The 23,358-nt window shown below is 43.2% G+C and overlaps 1 protein-coding gene across 1 annotated transcript in view; it reads right to left on the reverse strand.

Annotated features, from left to right (window-relative positions):
• The window catches only part of tlcd4b (TLC domain containing 4b), a 33,135-nt gene extending 10,363 nt beyond the window's left edge, over positions 1 to 22,772 (reverse strand). Inside the window, exons 1-4 of the mRNA XM_033645705.2 lie at positions 22,425 to 22,772; positions 18,460 to 18,612; positions 9,281 to 9,370; positions 538 to 596 (exon numbers count right to left, since the gene is read on the reverse strand). Of these exons, the coding sequence (XP_033501596.1) occupies positions 538 to 596; positions 9,281 to 9,370; positions 18,460 to 18,605 (295 nt within the window). The 5' untranslated portion in view covers positions 18,606 to 18,612; positions 22,425 to 22,772. The remainder of the gene's footprint in view (positions 1 to 537; positions 597 to 9,280; positions 9,371 to 18,459; positions 18,613 to 22,424) is intronic.
• Positions 22,773 to 23,358: the final 586 nt, after the last annotated feature.

Consider the following 23,358-nt stretch of genomic DNA (forward strand, 5'->3'; position numbering starts at 1 on the left):
GTCTGGGCTTCTTTGCTGAGGCTGCTGCCCAGATCCAGATAAGTGGAGGACGACGAGTACGAGAACGAGTAACTGTCTTTTCTGTGTGGCTGTGCTTTTTAGTCTTGTTTTCTCAATGCTTCATTTGTCGTTATGTGATTCTGTGAAAGTGTCTGTGTAATTACTCTCACTGCCAGAAGGGGGCGACAAAAGTTCAGCACTCCAGCTTTAAACTGAGGTCATAACCTTTAATTTATAAAAACAGTCTGAGTGGAGTATCCAGGCTCGACAAAATAGTCCATGAGAGGCACTGTCTGACTCACACTGTTCCCTCTATTGTGTAAAATAAGTTTTTGATTTTCGATCACATCAAAGTGCAGATTGCCAGATGTCATTTATAGCTGTCACGCCTGGCACTGGTGTTTCGAACTCTAATCAGGTCACTTCAGGTTAAAGTCTCTCTCCTTTGTGTTTACACCATATACAGCACACTGACTGACTGCGCTCATTGACTGTACACAAGCAGGAGTCAAAAATACAAAGACAAAAATAGCTCACCATAAAGGAGGTAACCACAGGTTATGGCTACGTTTAGTTTGACGAGGCTGGGGTCACCCCTGTGGAAGAGCAAAGAACACACGGTAAACTTTCTACACAGCTGAAACACTACAAGACAAACAAGCCGGGAGGGGAAGCTACTTACCATTCCTGAAAGAGCACTCACACTGTGCTCCTCTGATCGATAATCTACTTCTGCACTGAGAACCTGATGCAATTCTGCAAACGACTTTATGTAAGTAGACTAAAACACTAAGCATGAATCACGTCGAGAGCTCGTTCAAGGCTGATTGTCTGATAGTCGTCTGATGTTGATGAGCTTACAGTGATAAAGAGTCTTGATTAAAAAGAGCAGCATGTCTATGAGGCTGTGAAAGAAGTTGAGCTTGTTTGTGTGTCCAGAACATGACAAACAGCTCTTTGAGCAACATATTAGAGCATCTTTATGACTGACTCTTTTTGGCTGGACCGCAGCAAAGCATGGGCCAGCCCTATAAATACGAGTCAGTCCCTGAGTCACTGAGTGAGTAATGAAGTTACACCATTAGACGGTAATGGTGCTAAAAGCCCCGTTTCCACCAAACAGTCCCATTCTACTTAGACACTACAGAAAACTGCAGATGAACATTTAACATCCAGATATTCACATTATAAATACGTGGAACGTGACTGACTGTCACTGCAACGATTTGGCCACGATTCAGCATGTCGACCAAACACACAGTTCAGCCACACACACACACACACACAAGGTTTGAACCTCGTGGTGTTTGTTTGTGAACAAACAGTAATCAGCGGTGTCTGCTCTGGTGACCGTTAGGTGTCCTTGCAAATAACATCTGTTAGAGACTACAATGAAGGTGTCTCTTCTTCAACAGATATCCGATCCTGGTATCAGGAGCGACGTATCGCGTAGCAAATGACTGGATGAACGTCTGTGTAACAGAACCCCCCAACACACACACACCTTTGCTGTACTGTACAACAGCTCACATTACCCATCAGATGACCCTGAACACACCACTGTCAAATTTTATCCTCCAAAGTTTCACCTGATATTGTTCAGCACACCGTCTGCCTTTGTATCGTCTTGCTATCAGCACTTTGGCAGAGTACAAGTCGAATGTATGAATATATGCTGACTGTTTGCATGTGCGGAGTAACATTAGCAACTGTGCTGTGTTGTCATATATAACGTTATAGCCTATGTTACATTAGAGGCAAACTGAAAATACCAGTCCAGCAGAAACTCTGCGACCATCTCGTCCCTTTTTGTCTCAGGATGAAGCTGCATCAGTCGTCGCCATCGCTCGAAAGCAGAGCCGATGTTGACCCGAGTTTTGGCTCTTGCAGCATCGAGTTCTCTCTTAGTGTTAGCTTTTTCTGCTATATTCTTTCTTTTGCCAACTGATTTCCCTGTTGGAGCAGCTGGAGGTGGAAGCCGTGGTCCGAATTTGTCTGCCATTATTACGGAGAAAAGTTTATATCCACAAGCGTCCCTGTTACTAGCTAGCTAGATGTTACGCGAGCAGTTACGTCAGTCGGAGGCCTCCACGTGGGGAAGACAGACAAGACGCTCAATCAATCATTGCATTCGGTCCGAAATCCAACTTTTGTCCCCCAAAGGAAAACTTCATCAACCTCTGTTTTATCTAACAGGATACAGTTTTCAGTGTCTTCATCTCACTTCAGTCATTATTATTGCAGCAACACGTATTTTGTGGACTAAAAACGAAGCAATTGATTTTATTTTTCTCATAAGCTACCAAAAGTTTAATAAGTAGTTAGTAGTTAGTTTAATAGATTTAGATTTGTTTTTTTGATTTTTAGATTTTATTTTGAACAAAACAAAAAAAAAAACAAAAAAAAAAAAACAAGAGAAGAATCTTCACCATTTAAAAAAACATTTTATCAATAAATTTAAAGATATACTACACAGGATTTTCCTACAAAGCAATGTATAAACTCAACCCTCACTTGTGACCCACTCTCAGTGTGTGGCAGTGTGTTTTTCTGCAGAGACTCCACCCTCTGCTTGTATTTTCTGTGTTCAGGACGTTTTTGGGTGTGTACCTCCACAGCCCTCAGGTGATATCGGGACTTTATAAAAAGGTAGCGACCAGGTGCCAGACTGTAAACAGCAGGCATCACGAGACACGGCACAGAAAAAATGCAAATGTAATGAGGTGAAACGCCAAACGAGAGTGAATCTGTGGCTGGCTTTACAGTTTAAAAACAGTAACTGACAATTCTGCAGTGTTCCTTTAAAGAAACATTTCCTTTCTTCCTCTCTGATCATCTAATCTAGACTCTAGATTTTTATGATTTTATTTCTAACATGTGAAAAAAAGTAAGTCAGAAAAGAAAACAAGAACACCAAGCAAATATATTTATAGCAAACTCAATATGCAACAGAATGAAAGTATTTCACATCTGGAAAGGTGCAGCGAGAAGTACATACTTGTCAAGTTCTATCCTTTTACAAATAAATATTTTATCAATAAAGGTTATATTGCCAGAAAGGTCATTAGTCGGCAAGATTTCATTGGTGGCTTAGTCGCATTATCGCTTTAAGACTGGACCATGTGTGAATTTAATTTGAAAGGACAGACACAGGAAGTGTCCATGCTCAGCAGTCAGACAGGAGTCAGGTTAATTTCCAGGGCTGGTACCTGCGGTTATTCCACAGGCTAGTTAATAACATGTCGGGCAGGAAATCCAAAGTGTGGGATCATTTTGAGAAGGTGAAGGACGAACCCAAGGTGATATGTAAACTCATCTTCATTGGTCGACTACAAACATGACGTATCATGTGAAACATGGAAGTAGCTACATGCCCATTAGCCCACAGCGTCATTAACAGGCGGCTCGCTCAGTGTGTGACGTGCACTTGGAGATAAAATATAGGCCTATATTAATGAAGGTTCATTAGTACGGTTTGTATTTCTCTGTAATGTAGCACAGTGTTAACAATGTTACTGATACTATTCTTTCTCACACCTTCAACTCAAACCACCAAAATATATCATTTAATCATTACATTCATATCAGAAACATGCAGAAGACTAGTCCACTGATGGACCCTGATGACGACTGTTGGTCTACTGGGCAGTCCTAATACAAACCTTGATCAAATCAATCAAATTAATCGAATTAAACAAGTTTAACAACCCAAATCTAATGTCTGTTTCACAAGAGATAGCTCCTCCTGTTAACTGATCAGTCGTATCACTTTACCGCTGCACTTAGAGATGCAGCAGGCAAATACAAGACTGGATAACAGCCCACCTATCAGATAGTGTGATAGTCAGAGAGTCTGCAGGGCTGCCACCACACAGTCCAAAGGCTTAATGATAATAACATCAGTGAGATCCAGCTGCACTTAATTTAATGTACAGGAAACCTATGCTCCTCTCTCTATGTATGGCTAACTGACTGGAATTTGGCCTGAAGAAATATGTGGAGCCCTTTTACTCAGGAAGTGCTACAACTGTGCTGACTCAATGGTCCTCATGCAAGAACCACTAATAAGGACTTGTACATGATCCTTAGTGACATGCACCAGTGACTCAGGAAAAGTTGTTGAATTTACTCTATTTTTTGTGTTTAAAAAAACGTGGTCCAGGAGTCATTTTTTCTCAGCAGGGGGACAATTATAATATTCTACGGCCTTTAGGAATTATAATGCCTTAATCTGAAGGAATTCGTGTTTAAATATGTTAAAAATGCAACGAGTGAAACTGTCAAGTGGCTTTGTGAACTCTGCCCTCGCAGACTTTGCGTGAAGACGGTGAACATGTCACAGAACATACAACTGAAGTCCCCGAGGGCTCAGTCCAAAGTCCAGAGGGTGGACATTTGAGTCCTTTTTAGATAGGAATTGTGCAAATTTGCAGGAAAGCCCAATCAGTCTTTTTTCAGCATTGGCAGTATAAAAACAAAATCGGGGAGTGCAGCAAAGTGCCGCCTACCTACTTTTGTTTATACAGAATGTGCCTTTTTCAGGGCAATGGGGGCGTGAGCAAGTAACAAAACGTGTAGCTCAGCATGTGACGTAAACAGTGGCGTGGGAGGGAAGCCGCGGCTGGTCAGTCCTTCTGTGATTCTCTCGTAAGTCGGCCCGTTCTTCACCGTCCCCGTCATCTGATTGTTAATGGCCTCTTCGTTTGCGAGGACAAGGAGGGCGCGCAATTCCTTGTCTCCCCAGTTGCTCATCTTTACAGTGTCTGTCAGGTTTGTGTTTCCCTCTTGCTACTAGCTGCTCGCTAAATCCTGCTATCAGCTGTTTCCTGTTTATCCACTGCCAGTGGGTCGCACGTGCAGTGTCATCAACAGCTCCTCCCACAATTCATCAGCAGCTTCGCCGAAAATCTGGCAGTGTAAAAGGGGCTCTGGATGCAGCCATGGAGGGGACTCTGGGGAGGCACATGAACATGAACAAGTCTCGGTTCCTTTGTATGGAAAAGGAGGAGAAACCAACCAGCACAAATTTAAAGTTTGTACAAAAATACAGTTTATCTTTATGGATGATATTGATGCCGAATTGACTAAAAAACTGCCGACATGTGACGTCTTTTATCTTGTGTTTCTAGAGTTGTGCATTTTTGCGGACAAGTAAGGAATTGTTAAAATGTCATAGTTCTTTATGGGAGTTTGGTGCAACATTTTCCACCAGGAGCAGGATGGGAAATTATCTCAAAAGGAATCTAGTTTTAATCTTGTTAATACTGACCCTGCAGGACCCCCAGTCTTTGCAAAATCTTACACTGTGTGACTACAAACTTGCACTGTTTTATGATGTGAGAGGGTGTCAGACTTTAGTCTTTCAAAGCCTTCCAGTGTATGGCAGGCATTAGTGTTAATGCAGGTTGTTCAGTGTTACATCACCTGTAACATGCTGTATTCTACTCTCTCATTCATCTCGGTGATGTTACGTTCCCTCGGCTGCCTCCCAGCTAAGCTATGGCTTTAAGGCTGCTTTACAGTGTGTGGTTTTGAGCCACCTGCTGCGACGAACGTTGACAACCGTGAGAGAGACGTGGTTAAATCTTTGGACTGTGAGACACACCCATTGATGGCTGATTTGGAGCTTTGATGACTTCTTACAGCTTGGAGCTAAAGTCTGACGGTGACAATGTTTACACAAAATGTGCGCACAGATATTACACTATTATTTCAAATATGACAATATTTCGAATTTGATTCAGCTCATGTAAACAGCATATTCTGTTCAGAATATTCTGAATTAGGCCTTACAGCATTTTCTGATTCGGACATGTGGGATATGTCGACATATTTTGGATTTCATAAGCATTTTTTGGACAAGTACACAGCACATTCAGAATATATGTCTCAATTGTGGTTTTTGGGACACACAGCCTTTGTGCGTTGAACATAAACCAACTCACAAACAGTTAGTAAGGCTGCAGTAGAGATGCATGTCCAAAAGAAAAGCCCACATTTCTGATCAGAGGGAGAAACACACCTACATTAAAACATTACTTACGGGGTGTGGAGGTGCAGATGTGCAATCTGTTTTTCTGTCTGCTGATTTCTGACAGCAGGACTCAAAGCTATGTGGTGTGAAATCTGTCTTGAAGCTTTTATGTAATCTTTTTGTGAATGAAACTTGTGCATAAATGGAGCAGAACACAAAGCAAAATGTAGGCATGATCACAGATCACAAATGCACGCCCTCTAACTTACAGGCAGCATTTATCAAGACAAAAAATGCTCTGCCCTGTCTAATGTCTTGCAATGTATTGTAAAGTTTTAGGTTAAATATTTTATCTAAACCAAGTTGACCTCAACTCAACACGACCCTGAAATTTGGTCCCTGGCTTTACTCAGATGGTCTTGCACACACATGTGAGGTCAAGTCCAAGATAAGCCAATCAAGAAGTGCAGCAGAGGTGGGGCAGGCAGACATGCTGCTTGTTAAGTGAATGGATTATGATAACAGCCAAGGCCCGCGCTGCCAGCAGCCAGAGTGACACACTGAAAGAGCCCGAGCTGCAGCTGAACACAATGCAGGTTTTTAACAGTCTGGCTCGGGCCACTCAGGCTGCATTGAGAGCAGCGGAGAGAGAACAATGCTGCTGTGTGATGGGTCTTAATGATGCTGTAATACAATCAGATTGACTGGAGAATTATTGCTTGCACCACTCTGCTTGCAATAAGATGAGCTTTATAGCATTAGGATACTGCCGGGGATCGGCGGGGTGCTGGTGGGTGCAGGGGATCAGTTAGGAAATTCAACATTAGAACAAAGACCTGCACAAAACTGTACAGCTTACTCATTATACAACAGTGACATGGCACATATTATTATAGTATCTTTTTTCATTTTCATATTCCCTTTCTATACTTATGTTCTTGACTTTTGTGCTAGTTTGCCTTTATTTTTATATTTCCTCGTGTGTGTGTATTGTACACAACAAATACATAAAACCTTCTTGGCAATAAACCTCGCTCTGATTCTGGAGAGAAGGAAGTAAGGAGCTACAGTCATAGCAAACTGCAAGGCTCAAACTGGAACACCAAAATCTAACGATAATAAAGCGAGGACTCTCTTGGTGTGTCTCAAAGTCAAGGAAGAATCCTCAGGGGCAGCACACATGCTGCTTTTTTGTGCGCTTAAATTCATTGTTTTCAATGTAGACGAAAGACAGGTGTGCTCAAACGCCAGAGCGAAACTGCTGAGGTGCACACACGTTCCTGACTGCCTATTTTTCAGGGTGCGACGGCTGAGCCCTGAGATAAACTGCGTTGAACTTTTGGAAAGCAGCAGCCTGCACCCCATGTCATGTGATGCGGAACAACCAATCACAGCCGACATATCTTCCCCTTCGTCCATAAGTATCAGTCCATGATAAACATGGAAAAGCTGATTATTTAAATGCAGAGCTGCCTGAGCTTTTTTATTAAAAGTTCAGCCTGCGCTGCATTCACGGACCCCCAAAAGCGTCCGACTTTACAGATGGGAAACTGAATAATACAAGTGTCAAGTATCGCCACACTGTAGAAGTACAGTTTAAGTCCTGCATTCAAATTTTTAGTTAAAGTGAAGAGTAAAAGAGACACATTATCAGCACATACATTTACTTAACGTCTGTTGAAGGTGGAGCTTTAAAATGCTAGATAATTAAATAAATAATAATGCAGCATATTTGATTTGTTACATTTTGTGAGTAAAATCTGATTCTGCAACGTAACCAGTAGCATGTCTCTGTCAGGTAAATGCAGACGCACACAGTTAGAAGTTGAACACAGAGATGGCTTTTGCACACTATTTCGGGGTACAATGAGTAAGAATAGCAAAATAGTTCAATATATCATAATAAAGGTAGGTGTTTGGGGAACAGGTGTGTTGCTCAGGACCCAAAGAAGCTCGAAATTGAGTGTTGAATGGTTCTGGAGAAAGCTGCAAGCAGCAACACCACAGGCCAAGCAATCGTCCAGTTCTGAACAGACATGTTTAAAACGGGCACTTAACTATTTCCACTAATAAATAAATTAGATTTTCCTCCTTCAGGCTGAAGGAAATTCTATGACAGAATAAACTGCATTAAAACTAACATGTTAAGACAAAGAGCTTTGGGGAGGAGGAGTAAGATACTCAGCACCTGAACACTGAGCAGATGAAGATCTGCAGCATCAGGAGGAGGGAGAGAGCCCCTATGATTCACCCCCCCCTACTCAACCACCCATCCACCCCCCGCTTTCTCCTTTCTCCCGTTTTTCACTCCATCAGCGATGCTGGCCGGGGCCGACGCAGAGACAATGAAAGCGAGGGAGGTGTACTGCATTGATTCGACAGCCTGAGATGTGGGGTACAACGGACAGCTAGAGGCAGGGGGAGGCTGCATGGAGGGCTGGTGGTGTGTGTGTGTGTGTGTGTGTGGGGGGGGTCCACATGAAGAGACAGAGAGGGGGGCGAGAAGGCTGCTGTTGTCTGCTATGAAAAGGAGCCTTGTTGGAGGGATTCTAGTCTGAGAGGCAGAGGGGAAGCGAAACAGAGGGAAAAGGAAAAGAGAAATAAGGAAGGAAAGAGTGTTGTAAGAATATGGGGGAGAAGTGAGTGAAATAAAGACTGAGGAGAAATGTTTAAAAGACTGATTGAGATATTGGAGAGGAGAAAGAAATAAGGGAAATTACCATTTCTCTTTTTTTCAGGGCTCATTGATGCAAATAACACAGTCAGCAGTAGCGGAGAGAGAGCGGGAGACAGAGACAGAGAGAAGACAGTAAAGACAATAATCAAAGGCTAAATCCACTGAATCTACAACTCCCCCGAGACGCCGCTGACACATTAGATCCGTCCTCTCCCCTTCTCTCTTTCATTCCGATGAAGGGAATGCCATCGTCATCTCTCCAAAGGTATTAACTACCAGCCCTGACGATCCTTCACTACCTCCCACCTCCCATCTTCATCCCTTCATCTGTTTCCTCCCTTCCCCTGTGAGCTAGTCATGGCTGCCGGTCTGAAAAGGCAGATGTGAGAAGACAGGTTTCTCCTAAAAGTGCCTAAAGCATTCACACATTTTTTTTTTAGCCTGCCAAAGTGACAAGGCATAATGTGTCAGGGTTTTTTGTCCTTTCCAACACGTATACAGAATCACTGCTTTTGTGTTTCTGAGGGTTTTATTTGTTTGCATGTCACATATTATTTCCCTGTCTCATTTCATTGTATTGCAGTGTTGCTGGATGTTTTGTTTATGCATTTGTTTTCTGTTCCTCTTACCAGACAGGGTTGGCGTTGACCTCATCATCGAACCACAGGATGTACAGACAGAACAACCCCACGATCAGAGCGTGCACAGTCGACACCAACCTGTGGACGGACACAAACAAGAACAAAGTAGTAAATATGATGGCAGAATAATATGAGCTAATGACAGATATTAGCATAGTTGATTGCCATCAACCTAACGGCGGTAAGGTGACATTTACTGATGACATGGCCAATGTTCTTCTGTTGCGTCATATCAGTTTTGTGCAGGCTGAAAAGCAGGGCTTGAGACAGCATCCCCTCGTCCTGACAAACAGATATCTTCCCTGGACACCTTTGGGACGCAGCAAATTCACTATCAAACCGCCAAGATGCACCCTGCTGTTTCCCTGAAAATGCTACACAGTGAATGACACACTAATGATGACATCAGCAGGAGGGGAGCTAGATAACATTACCTGATAGGTGTTAGCAGAAACTAGGGCTGGGCGGTATGGCCTAAAATCAATATCACGGTATTATTGTGGGGGGGATGCGGTGACGGTATGATATCACCGCATCATTTTCTCTCTTCTTTTTACACCTTAAATAAAACAATTTAAAAAGCCATACAAGTCTAGGATGGAAACTATTTATTGTCAGAAGTAAAATGGTTGCTAATCCATCTATTATGAAGAGGGAGGGCTGGCGGCTCCCAGGCCCCCTTCTCCCGCAGGCCTGGGTTTGGTGCGGTCGGCCAGGCCACCTCCATCACCAAAGGTTTGTGACAGAATCAGAGAGGAGAGGGAGAGACGCTGTGCTGCTGCCAGAGGAGCCGCTGAATGAGTTCCCTCTGAGCGCTAAGAGAAGTAAAACATTCAGGACGCCACAGTTTAGTCTACACTACTGAAGCTGCTCCTCTTTTTGGGACCACCAAGGAGTCTGTAATAATTTTGTAAGCCATGCTTGCTGTTGCCGTGGGTAACAGTGTGACGTCAATATGTCACCAAGTCAAAATATCGCAAGTATCATACGAATTTTTCATATCTTACTAAAAATTATACCGGCATTATCGTTAATGAGATGACATCACACGCTCCTACTATACCGTAAAAACTGGGTAATTTTGTTGGTGTTCTAACAGCACTATAAAATACATATCAGAGAAGAAATTATGGTTTATTATATCTCGTACAAAGGCTCTTAAAGCAGTGATGTTTTTCATGTTTGGGCCTGACTTTTAGCAGTTTACAAAAGAGACGACAAATACAAGAAGAGAAAATAACAGTGATGACAAAATGACATTCCTATGGAGACAAACCGATACCTTTGTGAACCAGAGTATTCAAAGGAAACATTTTTGCAGAGGGACACTGAACGGGCTGAAAAAACAGAGGATGGGGAACTTCTGTGGAAACTGGAGGCTGAGAAAGAGCAGAAGCTGACTGTGTAATATGTAAACACATGCTCACAGACCCAGAGAGCTCCTGCTGCCATGAGAGGGACTTGGTTACAACACTTCAGGATCTGAATCAGAGGATGCCAGCGCTCCACACTTTACTCATTGTCTGGCAAGTCTCATTTATTTGTATGTATTAAGCCTAATTTACCTGATGGTTTGGTACAGCAGTGCTCCTCAGCAAGTTACTCTCTCACTGATTTGGTGGTGGTTTTACATAATTCTTTTTGAGAAAAACGTTCACTGCAAGCACTGAGTTGTCTCAGTCTTGCGGGCAGAGTGTTGGTGTCTATATTCAGTGTTACTCGCCACAGCTGTTTTCATTTCTTTGTTTGAACAGCCTGGAAAAACACCAGCACGCACCATCCTTGAGATCTTGAGAAAAGTGAAGTTTTGTTTCACTCGTATGGAGCAACAGCACTTTCTGACCCAAACAGCTGACCTGCGGTGATAGAGTGCACGGCACAGCTGTGATTTTGAATAACAATATGTACGGATGAGAAAGTGCAGCACCAAAGGAAAGGGCTGTCTGATGACGAGGTGAAGTGGTGAAAATATTCTCAATGCAGAGTCCACTTAGACTGATATTGATTTTTTTTATTGATTTTTTTTTTAGGTAGGCCCTTTTTGAAGTGGCTGAAATATGTTTTGCTACTGAACCTGTCCACAGCAGTACATTGCTGAGCTTCTGTGGCGGTACTCCTGCCTGCTTCACCAAACTGGGAGTGTGCTGCCCACCATCTACTGTAGGAAATTAGATTAGGTTAGAGCACTCGTTTTCCACGTGGAAGGTCCAGGGTTCGAATCCTGCTGGCGTCGACGTCACAAGGGAGGTTCCAGATGTAAAAGCGGATTCATTCACGATAACATCGGCACATTTAAAGCCTGTATCAGCCAAAATTAGCTTTAAAATTAATGGACCAATATGCTTTTTTGTAATTTGCACAATTGATGAATATTACATACATTGAAAAGTATCATATTTCATGTCTCCATCTGCTGGCGGGCCGTCACGATAAGAGCATACATGCATAATATGATGGTAATCACTAAAATTAGGTAGAGAAATAAGTAGATATATCGATGTTGGTATCATTTATCGGCCAAATGAGCTGTTATATATCGGCAAAATATCCAATATCATGCATCCCTAGGAAATACACTAAATATGGATAAATACCTCATACAACCCCACTTCAAAAGATCCAGACTATGCCTTTTAAAGGTTGTTTCATACATTTGTACAACTGAATCTGTGCTCATTCAAAGGTAGTGTAATGAAGAACTAAATTACTTTAAAATCAGTTATGAGGACTTAAGATATACTCAGCTAGGACACTTTTAGAATAAAGAAATCAAAATAGGAATTTCAGAAGAGGGTATCGATGTGATAACACCCCCTCCGAAATAGCCTCCAAACTGTACAGGAGTTTATAAAAGTGTAATGGGAGAAATCGAAATGGGAAGCAGGTCTGAATATTAATCTGCCACGGGATGAGAGGCACTCCATCTGTGGCATGCAGCAAACCTCAACCAACTCTTAAAAGATGGCTCTGACTTCTTATCACAACACACGAAATACAAATAATTAGGTGAACAGCACTGCTGGAGACTCTGCAGGCAGGTGAATGCCGAACACTCCCATATATTTTGGTCATGTTATTCTGATCCTTGAGGGAATTCTAGGTTACACAATTTAAAGGGACCCACAAAAAAATCCTTACACTGGCATGTCAAAAGGCCATTACGAGATGCTGGCTGAAACACGATGCTCCACGTCCAGGATGGTTGATGGACATTCAGAGTTACTATATTCTATTGAAGTATGTTTATATATCTCAACCTCAACAAAACAACAGCATGGTCACCCCTCCCATACTGCACATAGGCAACGCTGCTCTGCAACCATCTCTGCATGGTGTACGGCAGTGATAGGGTGTTTATTCTCCTTGTGGCGCAGGGCGAGCAGGAACAGGACAGCACCTCCCATTCATATTGTCTCACCAGTCCTTATTTACCATTAAGCACACACCTCCTCCCTTTATCTTGTCAGTCTTCTGCTCAGATCAACAGAAGAGTCACCTGGTTGGATGACTCTGTCCATCCACGTCTACGTCTTCGCTGTCGAGTGAGTTCTTATCTGACAACTGCCAATTAACGTATTGTGTTTAACATTAGCCACTCGGTTAATCTTTGCTGTTGTTTTTCCAAAGCCAGCTGCTAATGCTACGTAGTAATAAGAAATACAGTAACAAGAGATGGAGCAAATACAAAACATTTATGTCTTAATGTATTGGAAACGGTCCCATTTGTTTCCTTGGCTTGAAAAATATGCAATTAACTCCTAAACTAACTCTAAACTGTCACTCTAAACTATCCACAAATGTATAGTTCACAAACTCCCAAATGACTTTGAGCAAAGGTTAAAATCAGGACACTGTGAACCTACTATATGGAGAAACTGACCTTTCACCTACAGACTATAGCAAGGACACGTGTACAACACTGAGCTATGGACAGTCTCTAAGAGAAGAGAGGAGTTGTTTGTGAAACAACCACAACAAAAAACATATTGATAGTGGCAATTAAATGTTATTTTAAACAACAGTATCTGCCCCAAACTTCACAATTGGTGTATCTGTGATTGTAACTAATGGTTAACGATTAAAATAAGGGGTGCTTACGTCTCTGCTGTCTCGTTACATGTCCTTGCATACAGTATAATCATGTCTGTGTTATCCTCTGTGTCTACGTGGCTGTAACTTCTTTTTATCAGGCCTCATGCAGTCTCACCCCTGACCTTTGGAGTGGTTATCTGGACCACTGAAAAGATACTTCAGAGGTCCAGTGGCCCTTATCTCTCCTCTGCCAGAATCACAGTTCCTCCACTGTCACCATGCAGCCTCTGGAGTACAGCAGTCCCTGTCCACAGGCTGCAGCTGCTGGCCTGAGCCCAGGCCAAGACTGGCTCTACAGATCAGCTACTGTACGACTGGATGAGGCCGTTACTCAGAAATTTCCTCAAGTGCCGTCTGTCGGCCGGGTGACCGGACATTAGAACATTTCTAGCCAACTACTTTCTTACTGTTTGAAGTCATGTCACCATCACTTTAGATCTTTTAAGTGTGTCATTGACTGTATCATCAAAGACTTCAGTCATCAGACGCCTGGATCTTAAGTTATCAGAGGAACAAGCTGAGCTAACGTTAGCTGCAGCTCGGCTCACAACCCCTCCTCGATGTCCTGTGTCAGCCAAAGAGCGCTGGAGAGACACTGATTTAACATGAAACTGCTTTATTTACTATTTGAATTATGAGGTTCATTTTGACCAAGGGAGAGACATTTGGGGATAATTTGGTCTTGTAAATGAATACTGAAGAAATCCTATCCATATTACGTATGCATATTTATAAAAGATAACAATGGCATTAATGTGGCAGTAACAATTATTTACCATCTCTGTTATAAGGTGGCGGATCTCCTCCTCTACTCGGAGGGTAAGGAGCTCCTGGACCTCCTTGTTTTCCCAATATGCGAACATTTTTGTCTGCTCTTCTTATGTTTTTTGAGTTAGCTGCTAACTGCTAGAAGCTGCTTTTTAAATTCTCAGCGGTGGGTCGCGCACATAACACATCGTCACAACGTCTCATCCATGGTCCCGTCCTGCCGGCTGTCCCTTATATCTTTTATAAAGAACAGCGAGGGACAATAATGCCGTGAAATTCCCACCTTGAGCATAAAGTGTAAAGGGGACTACAGTTTCAACAGCCCTCCTTATCCCCTGCCCGGCGAACAATTTCACCCAACTGGACGCTGGTACACAAATCAGCTTCACTACATTCTCGGAACCCATCGGCTGTATTCGGCGTCTGACTTCCGGCAGACGGCGATACAGCCTCTGGGAGCAGACCCCCGATTTTTTGGCATTCCGGTTTGATTTGGCCGGAGGAGGCAAATTTCCGTTTCCGACTTCCGTTTATATATAAGTAAATATTCTGAACCATTGCGATGAATTCAGAGTTTGCAGTGACGCCAATTTTGTTCCGCCTCGTTCACTGCACAGACCATTTAACCTGGCAACAACTGCAGCCGGCTCAAATGTGATTGGTCAATATCACGTGGACTACAAACAGCCTACAACCAGAAACCAGAGCTCTTCCGCTCTTCTTCCGGAGGCAAGATCTCCGGGATTTGCCTACAGACTCTACATTCACTGAATGTAGAGTCTGTATATAGAGACTAGCTTCACTATAACTCGCAGCATTCACAGACAAACACTTGTCTTTATCTGGACACATTTTCCCCACAAATACAACATGCTAACGTTTTTAGCACAATCCTATGGCATTTTACATTGTATAAATTAGCCTAGCGGTCAGCAAACTTTCCTTTCCTCATATGAAGCCAGGGACAACAGCAACATTTAACAAAGGTAATGCTACAAAATTCAACTCTTCTTTTTTTGAGTTAGCTGCTAACTGCTAGAAGCCATGAAATTCCCACCTTGAACATAAAGTGTAAAGGGGACTACAGTTTCAACAGCCCTCCTTATCCCTGGCTGGCAAATGTTTTCACCCAACTGGAAGCTGTATGCACTTATTTCTGCTAAATCAGAGTGCAGTGTCTTAAAATGGAACAGCCGTGGAGGAACTCAGCTAAAGGAAGTTGGTAAAACCGAGTGTCAATAACGCTGTCAGTGCAGGTTATGTCACGATTCTCAGAGTCGCTCTCTGGTTCTTGTGTTTGTGTTGAGAAGTTTCTAATTAGATTTGTAAAACCCAAAGAACGCATAATTAAAAACAGAGAATAGAAACAACAGAGAATTCAGCAATATTAACAACAGTCTTCTGGATTCCGCAGCTGTGTTCAATATCAGGCTGTCGACCCTGCTCTTTCTTTGGAAATGCTTTCTCCCTCCTCTCTTTGCACTTAAGTTGTGGTTACATAAACAACACACTGACACAGTCAGAGCTGGCGGTTATGCAACAGTAGGCCACTCTATAGTGAACCATCAGAGCTTGGCCTTTGACTTGCTTTGGACTATTCCCTCAATACACTCTGTACCTTCAAATGAGGACAGAGAGGCTAATGTAAGCTATAGCTGTATGAATGGATGCTTATCCTTGGGCACTTCAGGCAGCAAAGAGAGACGGACAAAAAGGAGGAGAGAGAAGAAAATAACTAAGTCTGTGAAAGATGTTATGCAACTAAAAATGACTGCCCTCTGAACTTCACCCGAGGTTTCTGCACGAAACTTAAACTTTGTGCTCCACCGGCCAATCACATCACAGCTGTAGCTGTGTGTAGAATGATGATTTGGCCAGAGGCAGGTCAGGGGCCAACGCAACGGACATGCATCACCACAAAATCTTGTGTTTGCTCAACACAGGTCACTCCCGTCAGGATGACATGACTCGGCAATGTTATGAAACAACACTATTCTAGGGAGGTGCGTCTCAGACAGGACTGTACTGTACTGTTCTAGGCTTCAAAGCTTCATTCACAACGTTGACATTCAAATTCTCCATCAACATTTGAATGCTCCTTTGCATCTCTATTCATCCTGTTTTAACCCAGTATTTCTGCACAGTTGCAGATAAAGATTAGATGACACTAATAATATTAGTGTCACACTGTTTGTAGAACAAGATTCCAGCGGTGGCTGTGTCCGACTCATGTGATCTAAACATTTTCAGTATCTCCAGAGTGTTGTTAAATAAAAAGTTAAAGTGTATTTAACAAAGACAGATGTATTATTTTCCAAAATTCACAACATGTATTTATGTAACAAATTATTCTGCTTCCATCCATTGTGTTGGGGGTTAAGTGGGATTTATACTTCTGCGGCAGACCCTACGTACTTGGCCTACACTGTTGTGAGCATTTAAGGTAAAGTTTAGTTGATTCAAAACATACATTAAACACACATTAAACATGTCTTAATAGAGACAGTTTCAAACACAAGTACACAAATCAGCTTCACTATAACTCGCAGCATTCACAGAAAAACACTTGTCTTTATCTGGACACATTTTCCCCACAAATACAACATGCTAACGTTATTAGCACAAGCCTATGGCATTTTACATTGTATAAATTAGCCTAGCAGCTAGCAGACTTTTCCTCTACTCATATGAAGCCAGGGACAACAACAACATTTAACAAAGGTAACGTTACAAAATTCAGCTCCATTACAACTCACAAGGTTCACTGACAAAACAACTGTCTTATACTAAACATGTTTTCCAAACAAATACAACATGCTAATGTTATTAGCACAAGCCTATGGCATTTTACTTTGTATAAATTACCCTAGCGGCTAGCAGAGATTTCCTCTGCTCATATGAAGCCAGGATAAATCACACACAAGACTTAAAATGCTATTTTTGTGGAGGCTTTATTGTCTTCCCCATTTATTGTTTCTTATCTGTGAAATTAAAGTAAATCAAAGCTTTGTTTCCACTGAGGGAAATGGTTTCAGCTTACAGAAACAGACAGGAGGTCTGCGTCACTGTGATGTGTAGTTACATTTCTGGGGAGGTGCATGTCAGACTAAAGCGTAGGGTATGGCATAAGCTCTGCGTTGGCGTAGACTGGTTGGCTTAGCCTACCACAAAGACTGGAAAGAGGGAGAAACATCCACTCTGCCTCTGTCAGAATGTGGAAGGTGAGTTTAGTTACCCTTCAGACTGAGCCAGGCCAGCCAGTTCACCCTGTTTCCTGTCCTCTCATCTAACTCAGCGAAAAAAAGAACAAAATGTGGAACTATGGCTGTAAACTTGCTGGCTGGGTTGTCATCTAAAGCTTGGCCCACATTAAAAGATTTTTCAAATGTTAACCGAGACACCACACATGACGACATGTATGATACATTTGACAGCTCTGTTCCTAGAGATCGTGGAGAGCAAAGATTTACCAAAAACTGCACAAAACAGATTCCATTCACAAATAACCAGAGTACCGACTCTCACAAGTTGCCGCAGTGTGAATTGACCCGTCTAAGCTCAACTCAAGCTGGCAGATTTTTTCACCTGCAACTCAGCTTGTCAAGTCACCAGCGGCTGGTTTTAGCAGCTGGTAGTGAAGTCTGCTGGCCAAGGTAATTACAAATTGTTCACTGCTCACTGTCCACAGACGGACAACAGTCTTCTGTCCCCGCCAAGACCGAGTCTGTCTCATTTACTTCCCCACAGCTGTTGACACGTACGTAGGCCTCTGTAGTAACGTTGTGTTGGTGTGGGCGACAGTGGGTGACTGCTGCTGCTCGCTGTATGAATGCATGTCACACACATAATCACTGATTGATTTACCTGCCCTGGTTATTAAAATTATTTTGGTGTATTTCCGGTCGATCTCAAGCTCAGGTCATCTCGTTGATGTTGGTGCCGGATTTCGTCTCATTGCAAATCAGGAAGATCCGGCAAGATGATCTTTAGAACCATTAAACAATCGGGGCTTTGCTGATGATACCCAGTACAAGGTGACGAGGGACACCATCTTAATTGTGATGCAACCAATCATACATGAAAACATGATAACCTTTTATAGAGAGCTGTGATGAAAGATATGTTTCTGAGCTGACAAACTGCTGCAGCTTTTAACAACAACAACAACAACGTGAAATAAACTGAAAATAAAAAGCTTTGGTTTCCACACAGTTCCAAGATTAAACCATCAGAGCGTTCACAGGTCAAATACATATATGAGAAAAGGCCTCCCCACAGAGGGGGTGTAGTGGGTTTCTGTGACACACCTGGAGTTCCACTCGGTGTGCTTGGTGGGAGGCAGCCGTGCATATCCTGGTGTGATGGCGGAGGAGAGCCGCGGGCTGGCCACTGAGAAGAGGAGCTGGAAACCCACGAAGCTGCCAGCTACCACGGTCAACTCTCTCGTCTCCATCACTCACCTAAACACAGCAGAGGAGGAGACAGGAAGGGAAGAGTGGGGGGGGGGGATACAGAGAGGGGGTGATACACATGGACAGGTTCAATCGATGACTGTCAGTCATCCAGGGCAGCACCAGAAGTGAAACTGAGGTGGCGGTGGTGGTGAAGGTGCAGCAGCACCCTGTGTGGTTCATCCAGTCCACAAAGAAAAGAAGAAAGGGGAAGAGACAGGAGGGGAAAAAAGAAAAGCCGAAGACATGGGCTGTCTAATGCAAGTGACATGAGCGCCTTAGACAAGCGGGGCAGTCCATAGACGAAAAGGAGAAAATGAAAGGCACTGGAGGTTCAGGGCAACAGAGGGAAAATACAGAAAACAGAAAGAAAGTTATTGGGTGTTGTGAATACAGTGTGTAGCACAGCATTTGGATTTGGAATGAAAGGTCTCCATTTATATGCATATTTTGCAAGGGGATTACAGTGGGTTGTTTAGGACACACCAAAAATCCCTGAGAAGAAAACAAAGGCTGAGCGAGGAAAGAAAAGAGGATTGTCAGGATGGAGACATAGCTTCAACTCATGGGACAGAGGCAATGCAAGACTGTGCAACAAGTTTTAAGGCTGTATTTTACCTCAATGGTGCTTTTTTATTTCACTCATATCTTTATTTAAACCAACCATCTAATAGTATTTGTTATTTTAGTTTGGTTACTTATTGCTGACACTCATTTATCTTACAGATTTAAAGGAATACTTCACCCACAAAATGATCATTTGTATATCAACTCCTCACCCTGTGTTACGTTTAACTCCTGAGGAAAAGGTTTTTGAACAAAGAATCCAAAAAAGAGAAAACTCTTGATGAATTCAAGTATGTCTGGTTACTTTGTGCAACACACTCTTGCAGCGCAGAGCGTACTCTGGGCACAGACAGAGCAGCAGAGCACCAGTCAAAGTGAGATTTAGGGTGTGTTCACACCTGCCCTGTTTGGTTCGATTCAATCAAACTCAAGTTTGTTTGCCCCCTCAGTGCGGTTTGTTTAGGCAGGTGTGAACACAGCAATCACACTCAGGTCTGCACCAAAACAACCGGACCGAGACCTTCTTGAAGAGGTGGTCTCGGTCCGGTTACAAACGAACTCTGGTGCGGTTGGTTTGTGGTGAGAAGGTGTTCCAACCTGGATCTGAAGCAACTGTCACATGACACATTGTTTGAGTCCCTGATTCAGACCAACGGAGACGACTCTAGGTCTGAGAGCAGCCTTAACTGTTGATTGTGCTGGGTCTAAAACTTTGCCTCTGCAGCGGCTGCTCCTCTCATGCATTGATCTGATCTAATCAGCTCTAATAGGATCAACTAATCAATCATCCACCCCGCAACTTAAACTCCACAGGCTAACTCTTGAAGAGTTCTGCCTGGGCCTGTGAATTCAGGTTACACTGGATATACAAATAGTCATTTTGCATGTGAAGTGCTCCTTTAAGTATTATTATCAGTGTTGCAAGTATTTGCCAGAGACAGAGTTGAAGTGGTGGACCAATACATATTTAAACTAATGAGAACAAACACAGACGCTGGATGTAGACATGCCAGCTACTGACTATAAACACATGCACATACACAGAGTAAACACTGACTGAAGAGCTCTGTTTACTCTCACTCAGGTCAACAAACTAGAAGCCTGTCTTTTCAAATCACAGGCAATCAGCGGAGATGGACTGAAATAGCACTGTGTTTGCAACTGCAGCAAAATCAGCTTGTTCAAATGGTCTTTTTCAGGCTTGGTTAGATGACAAAAGGGAAGAAAATTAATCTTTGAGTCCGCAAAGGTTGTTTTTCCATTCACCGTCGATTGACGTAACCACTCTGACCGTAGACTTACTGGTTTTCTGGAGCTGCTTACGTTCAAGAGCAAAAAACGAGATTCTGTTCTGAGAAACCTGATGTCTCAGGGTCGGACAGGAACATCAACAACTCTCTTGCGTCATTCCCAAGATATAAAAAATACAGTACAGTAGTCGGAGCAATCTGCAGCCCTCAACTTGGATTGAAAACTCCTGACACTGCTACCAGTTTTTCACTGTTCCTTATTTCCATTTTTATACTGCTGCAGACAAAAATAATCACCTAGCTTTGTCTCTCTTCCACTACTCAAGCTTTTACAACTACAATTACAGCAAAATTGACCACGTACCTACAAAAACAGAGGCCCAAAAGGTCACAAATGTTCACAAGCTGCGCTGTTTGCTAAAGTGCATCCTCATCATGACCTCTCAGCTAATACAACACACCGTGCTGACGCTGGTCTGGACTCTGGCCTGGGAAATGTACTGAAATTGAGATTAAACCACAGAAATGATGCAAGACATTTAAAACTACTTATTCAAGGAGAGCTGGCGATTAGGATTGTGCAAGGTAAAGATTACTATCGACTGCCGGACACAAACGTAGACTATAACGCAGCCATATATTTTGTGAAGGCGTCCTCGCTGCAACGTAAGTCATTTAGCCTCTGAGAAGCACATGACACTTCAGGCATGCAGCCTACATTAAGTTCTATTTTTACTCTTAAAACGTCCAGTGTCATACATGCACACCGTTCTGTTAAACACAAGGAAACAAAAGCACAAGAACAAGCTGCCAAGGAAAACAAAGCACCACAAGACAAAGTGCCACAAGCAAAACCCATCAATTTGAATAGTGCCATGAAGATTACAGCGTTGCTCGGAGCCACCAGAGGCAATCTTCAGAGCAATTTTCCACTTGAGCTTTAGAAACATCTGCAGAATAAACTTCAAAATGAAAATAGAAAAAGGGAGCCTGACAACTTTCAAATGCACGTTCCCCACGAATCAAAGCAGCTGTAATAGACATGCAACTCTTATTCCACTGTGCTTTCCAATACTATATTCTCTACAAGCTGGCATTTGTAACAGAGAAGCTGAGGTGGGCAATTCTTGTTGGAGGAGCCACACAAGACTGTGAGAGTCTCTTATTGTCCCCAGCAGCAATGCACATTCCTGGGCCACGTTGATCATATGCAGCATGTGCCTGAATAATTCATTGGCATTCTTCACCTGGCAGGCTGGTTCACACTGCCCCATGGGAAGAGGCAGCTCACAGAGCCTCCTCACTGCGGTTGACAGACCCGGCAGGGGAGGTGCTGCTCTGCCGTGCACGTTTGACCTTGTTCCGCCGGACTATCCTGCTGCTGTCAGCAAACCATGACCCCGTGACATATCGACCAAACATAAATAATAGCGGTTCAATTTTCCCCTGTTCCTCTGGAAATACAAACCGGGCTCCTGTCTCTACCGCATTGCTACAGCACACCAACGCTGTGTTGCAAACCTTGGCCAGCCTGATCTCACCAATCTCTGCAGGCAGGTTGAGTCATGTCATGAATACTGATAAATAACTGCTGATGAATTTAATCTGACTGACATGTTTGCAGGTAGCATCCTACAGTGAGTGGTGACGTGCAGCCTGCACACAAGCAGCTGGTTCAAAGAGTGTGTTGCATTAATTGTCCACCTCTCCTTGATGAGCCCATTATCATTTCTCTTTGAGGTAGAAGCAGTGCATGGTGAAGGAATAACGGCTGAAACGAGTTGCAATATGAAGCAACCCGTTTGGATTTTAGAAGCAAAGTTGCTGGTGGAAACAGCAAAAAGAGAAAGCTACGTATGCTGTTGTTGCTGCTGCCACAGACGAGCCAAGACAGAGCTGTTGCAGTATCAAGATTTAACGGTTAAACTGTGTCTAAAATGAGTCACGTTAACGCATCACGGTTTATATTCGGTGTGGTGGAAGGAGCAAGGGGAGCTCTGTTACCTGCTATCCGTCGCATAGGTCTGTGTAGGCGGATAAGCTCCCGTTTAGCCGCCGTCTTCTCCACTTTCTTACAACTTGACGTTAGCTAGCAGGTCGGCTAAACGGCTCCAGCCCGCTGGCTCTCTTCTGTCTCGGCTGTGCGACCCCTGGAAAGAAAGACGGGGAGGAAACAGGAGCCTCCTCCGGTACGTGAACACAACCGAGTCCCAACAACCGTTACAGCCCGGAGAAAACGGCTTCCCTCTCCGCCTTATCCCGCCGCTGCCATGTGTGTAGAGTTATGAGTCCGATAGAAAAGTTTTTAAACGTTTTATTTTGGCGTTCACAGAAAGGACCGACCGTTGACGTCGACACGTTCCCACCCCTCGTGCACACGCCCCCCCGACAGAGGCTACGCCCACGAGGAACAAAGGCCATATGTAATATTGATGATGATAACATGCAGCAGAACAGATAGTGGAGACTTAAAGGAGCACTTCACCCACAAAATGAACATTTGTGGCGCCACATTACTTCGTGTCACTCTCATGCCTCCACAGAAAACAGTGAACATATTGATTTATTGATTTATTGGGGACCAATCAATCTATAATAACTGCACAACTATATCTAAACATATATCAAAACTATATAAAAAATGTCACATTATTTACAGGAAGAAGCAGATATAGGCTGTGTCTGAAATCATTCACTACTCCCCACTCACTATGTGGGAGTGCTATGTAGAGGAGTAAGGGCCATTTCATAGTCGACGCACACAACGCGAGCAAGCGAAGCAAGCAACACGAGCAACGCACTTCCTTTCGTAGTCAACACATTGAACGCAAGCGACGTGGGTGACACTTGGAATGCAATACATCGCTCGCGCAATAGGGTGTAGCAGAGTCACCAGTACATTCCGGCTAGCTAGTACTGCTATTTTATTAGAGTGCAG

The sequence above is a fragment of the Epinephelus lanceolatus genome, chromosome 18 (genome assembly GCF_041903045.1).
Source record: "Epinephelus lanceolatus isolate andai-2023 chromosome 18, ASM4190304v1, whole genome shotgun sequence".
Lineage (NCBI taxonomy): Eukaryota > Metazoa > Chordata > Actinopteri > Perciformes > Serranidae > Epinephelus > Epinephelus lanceolatus.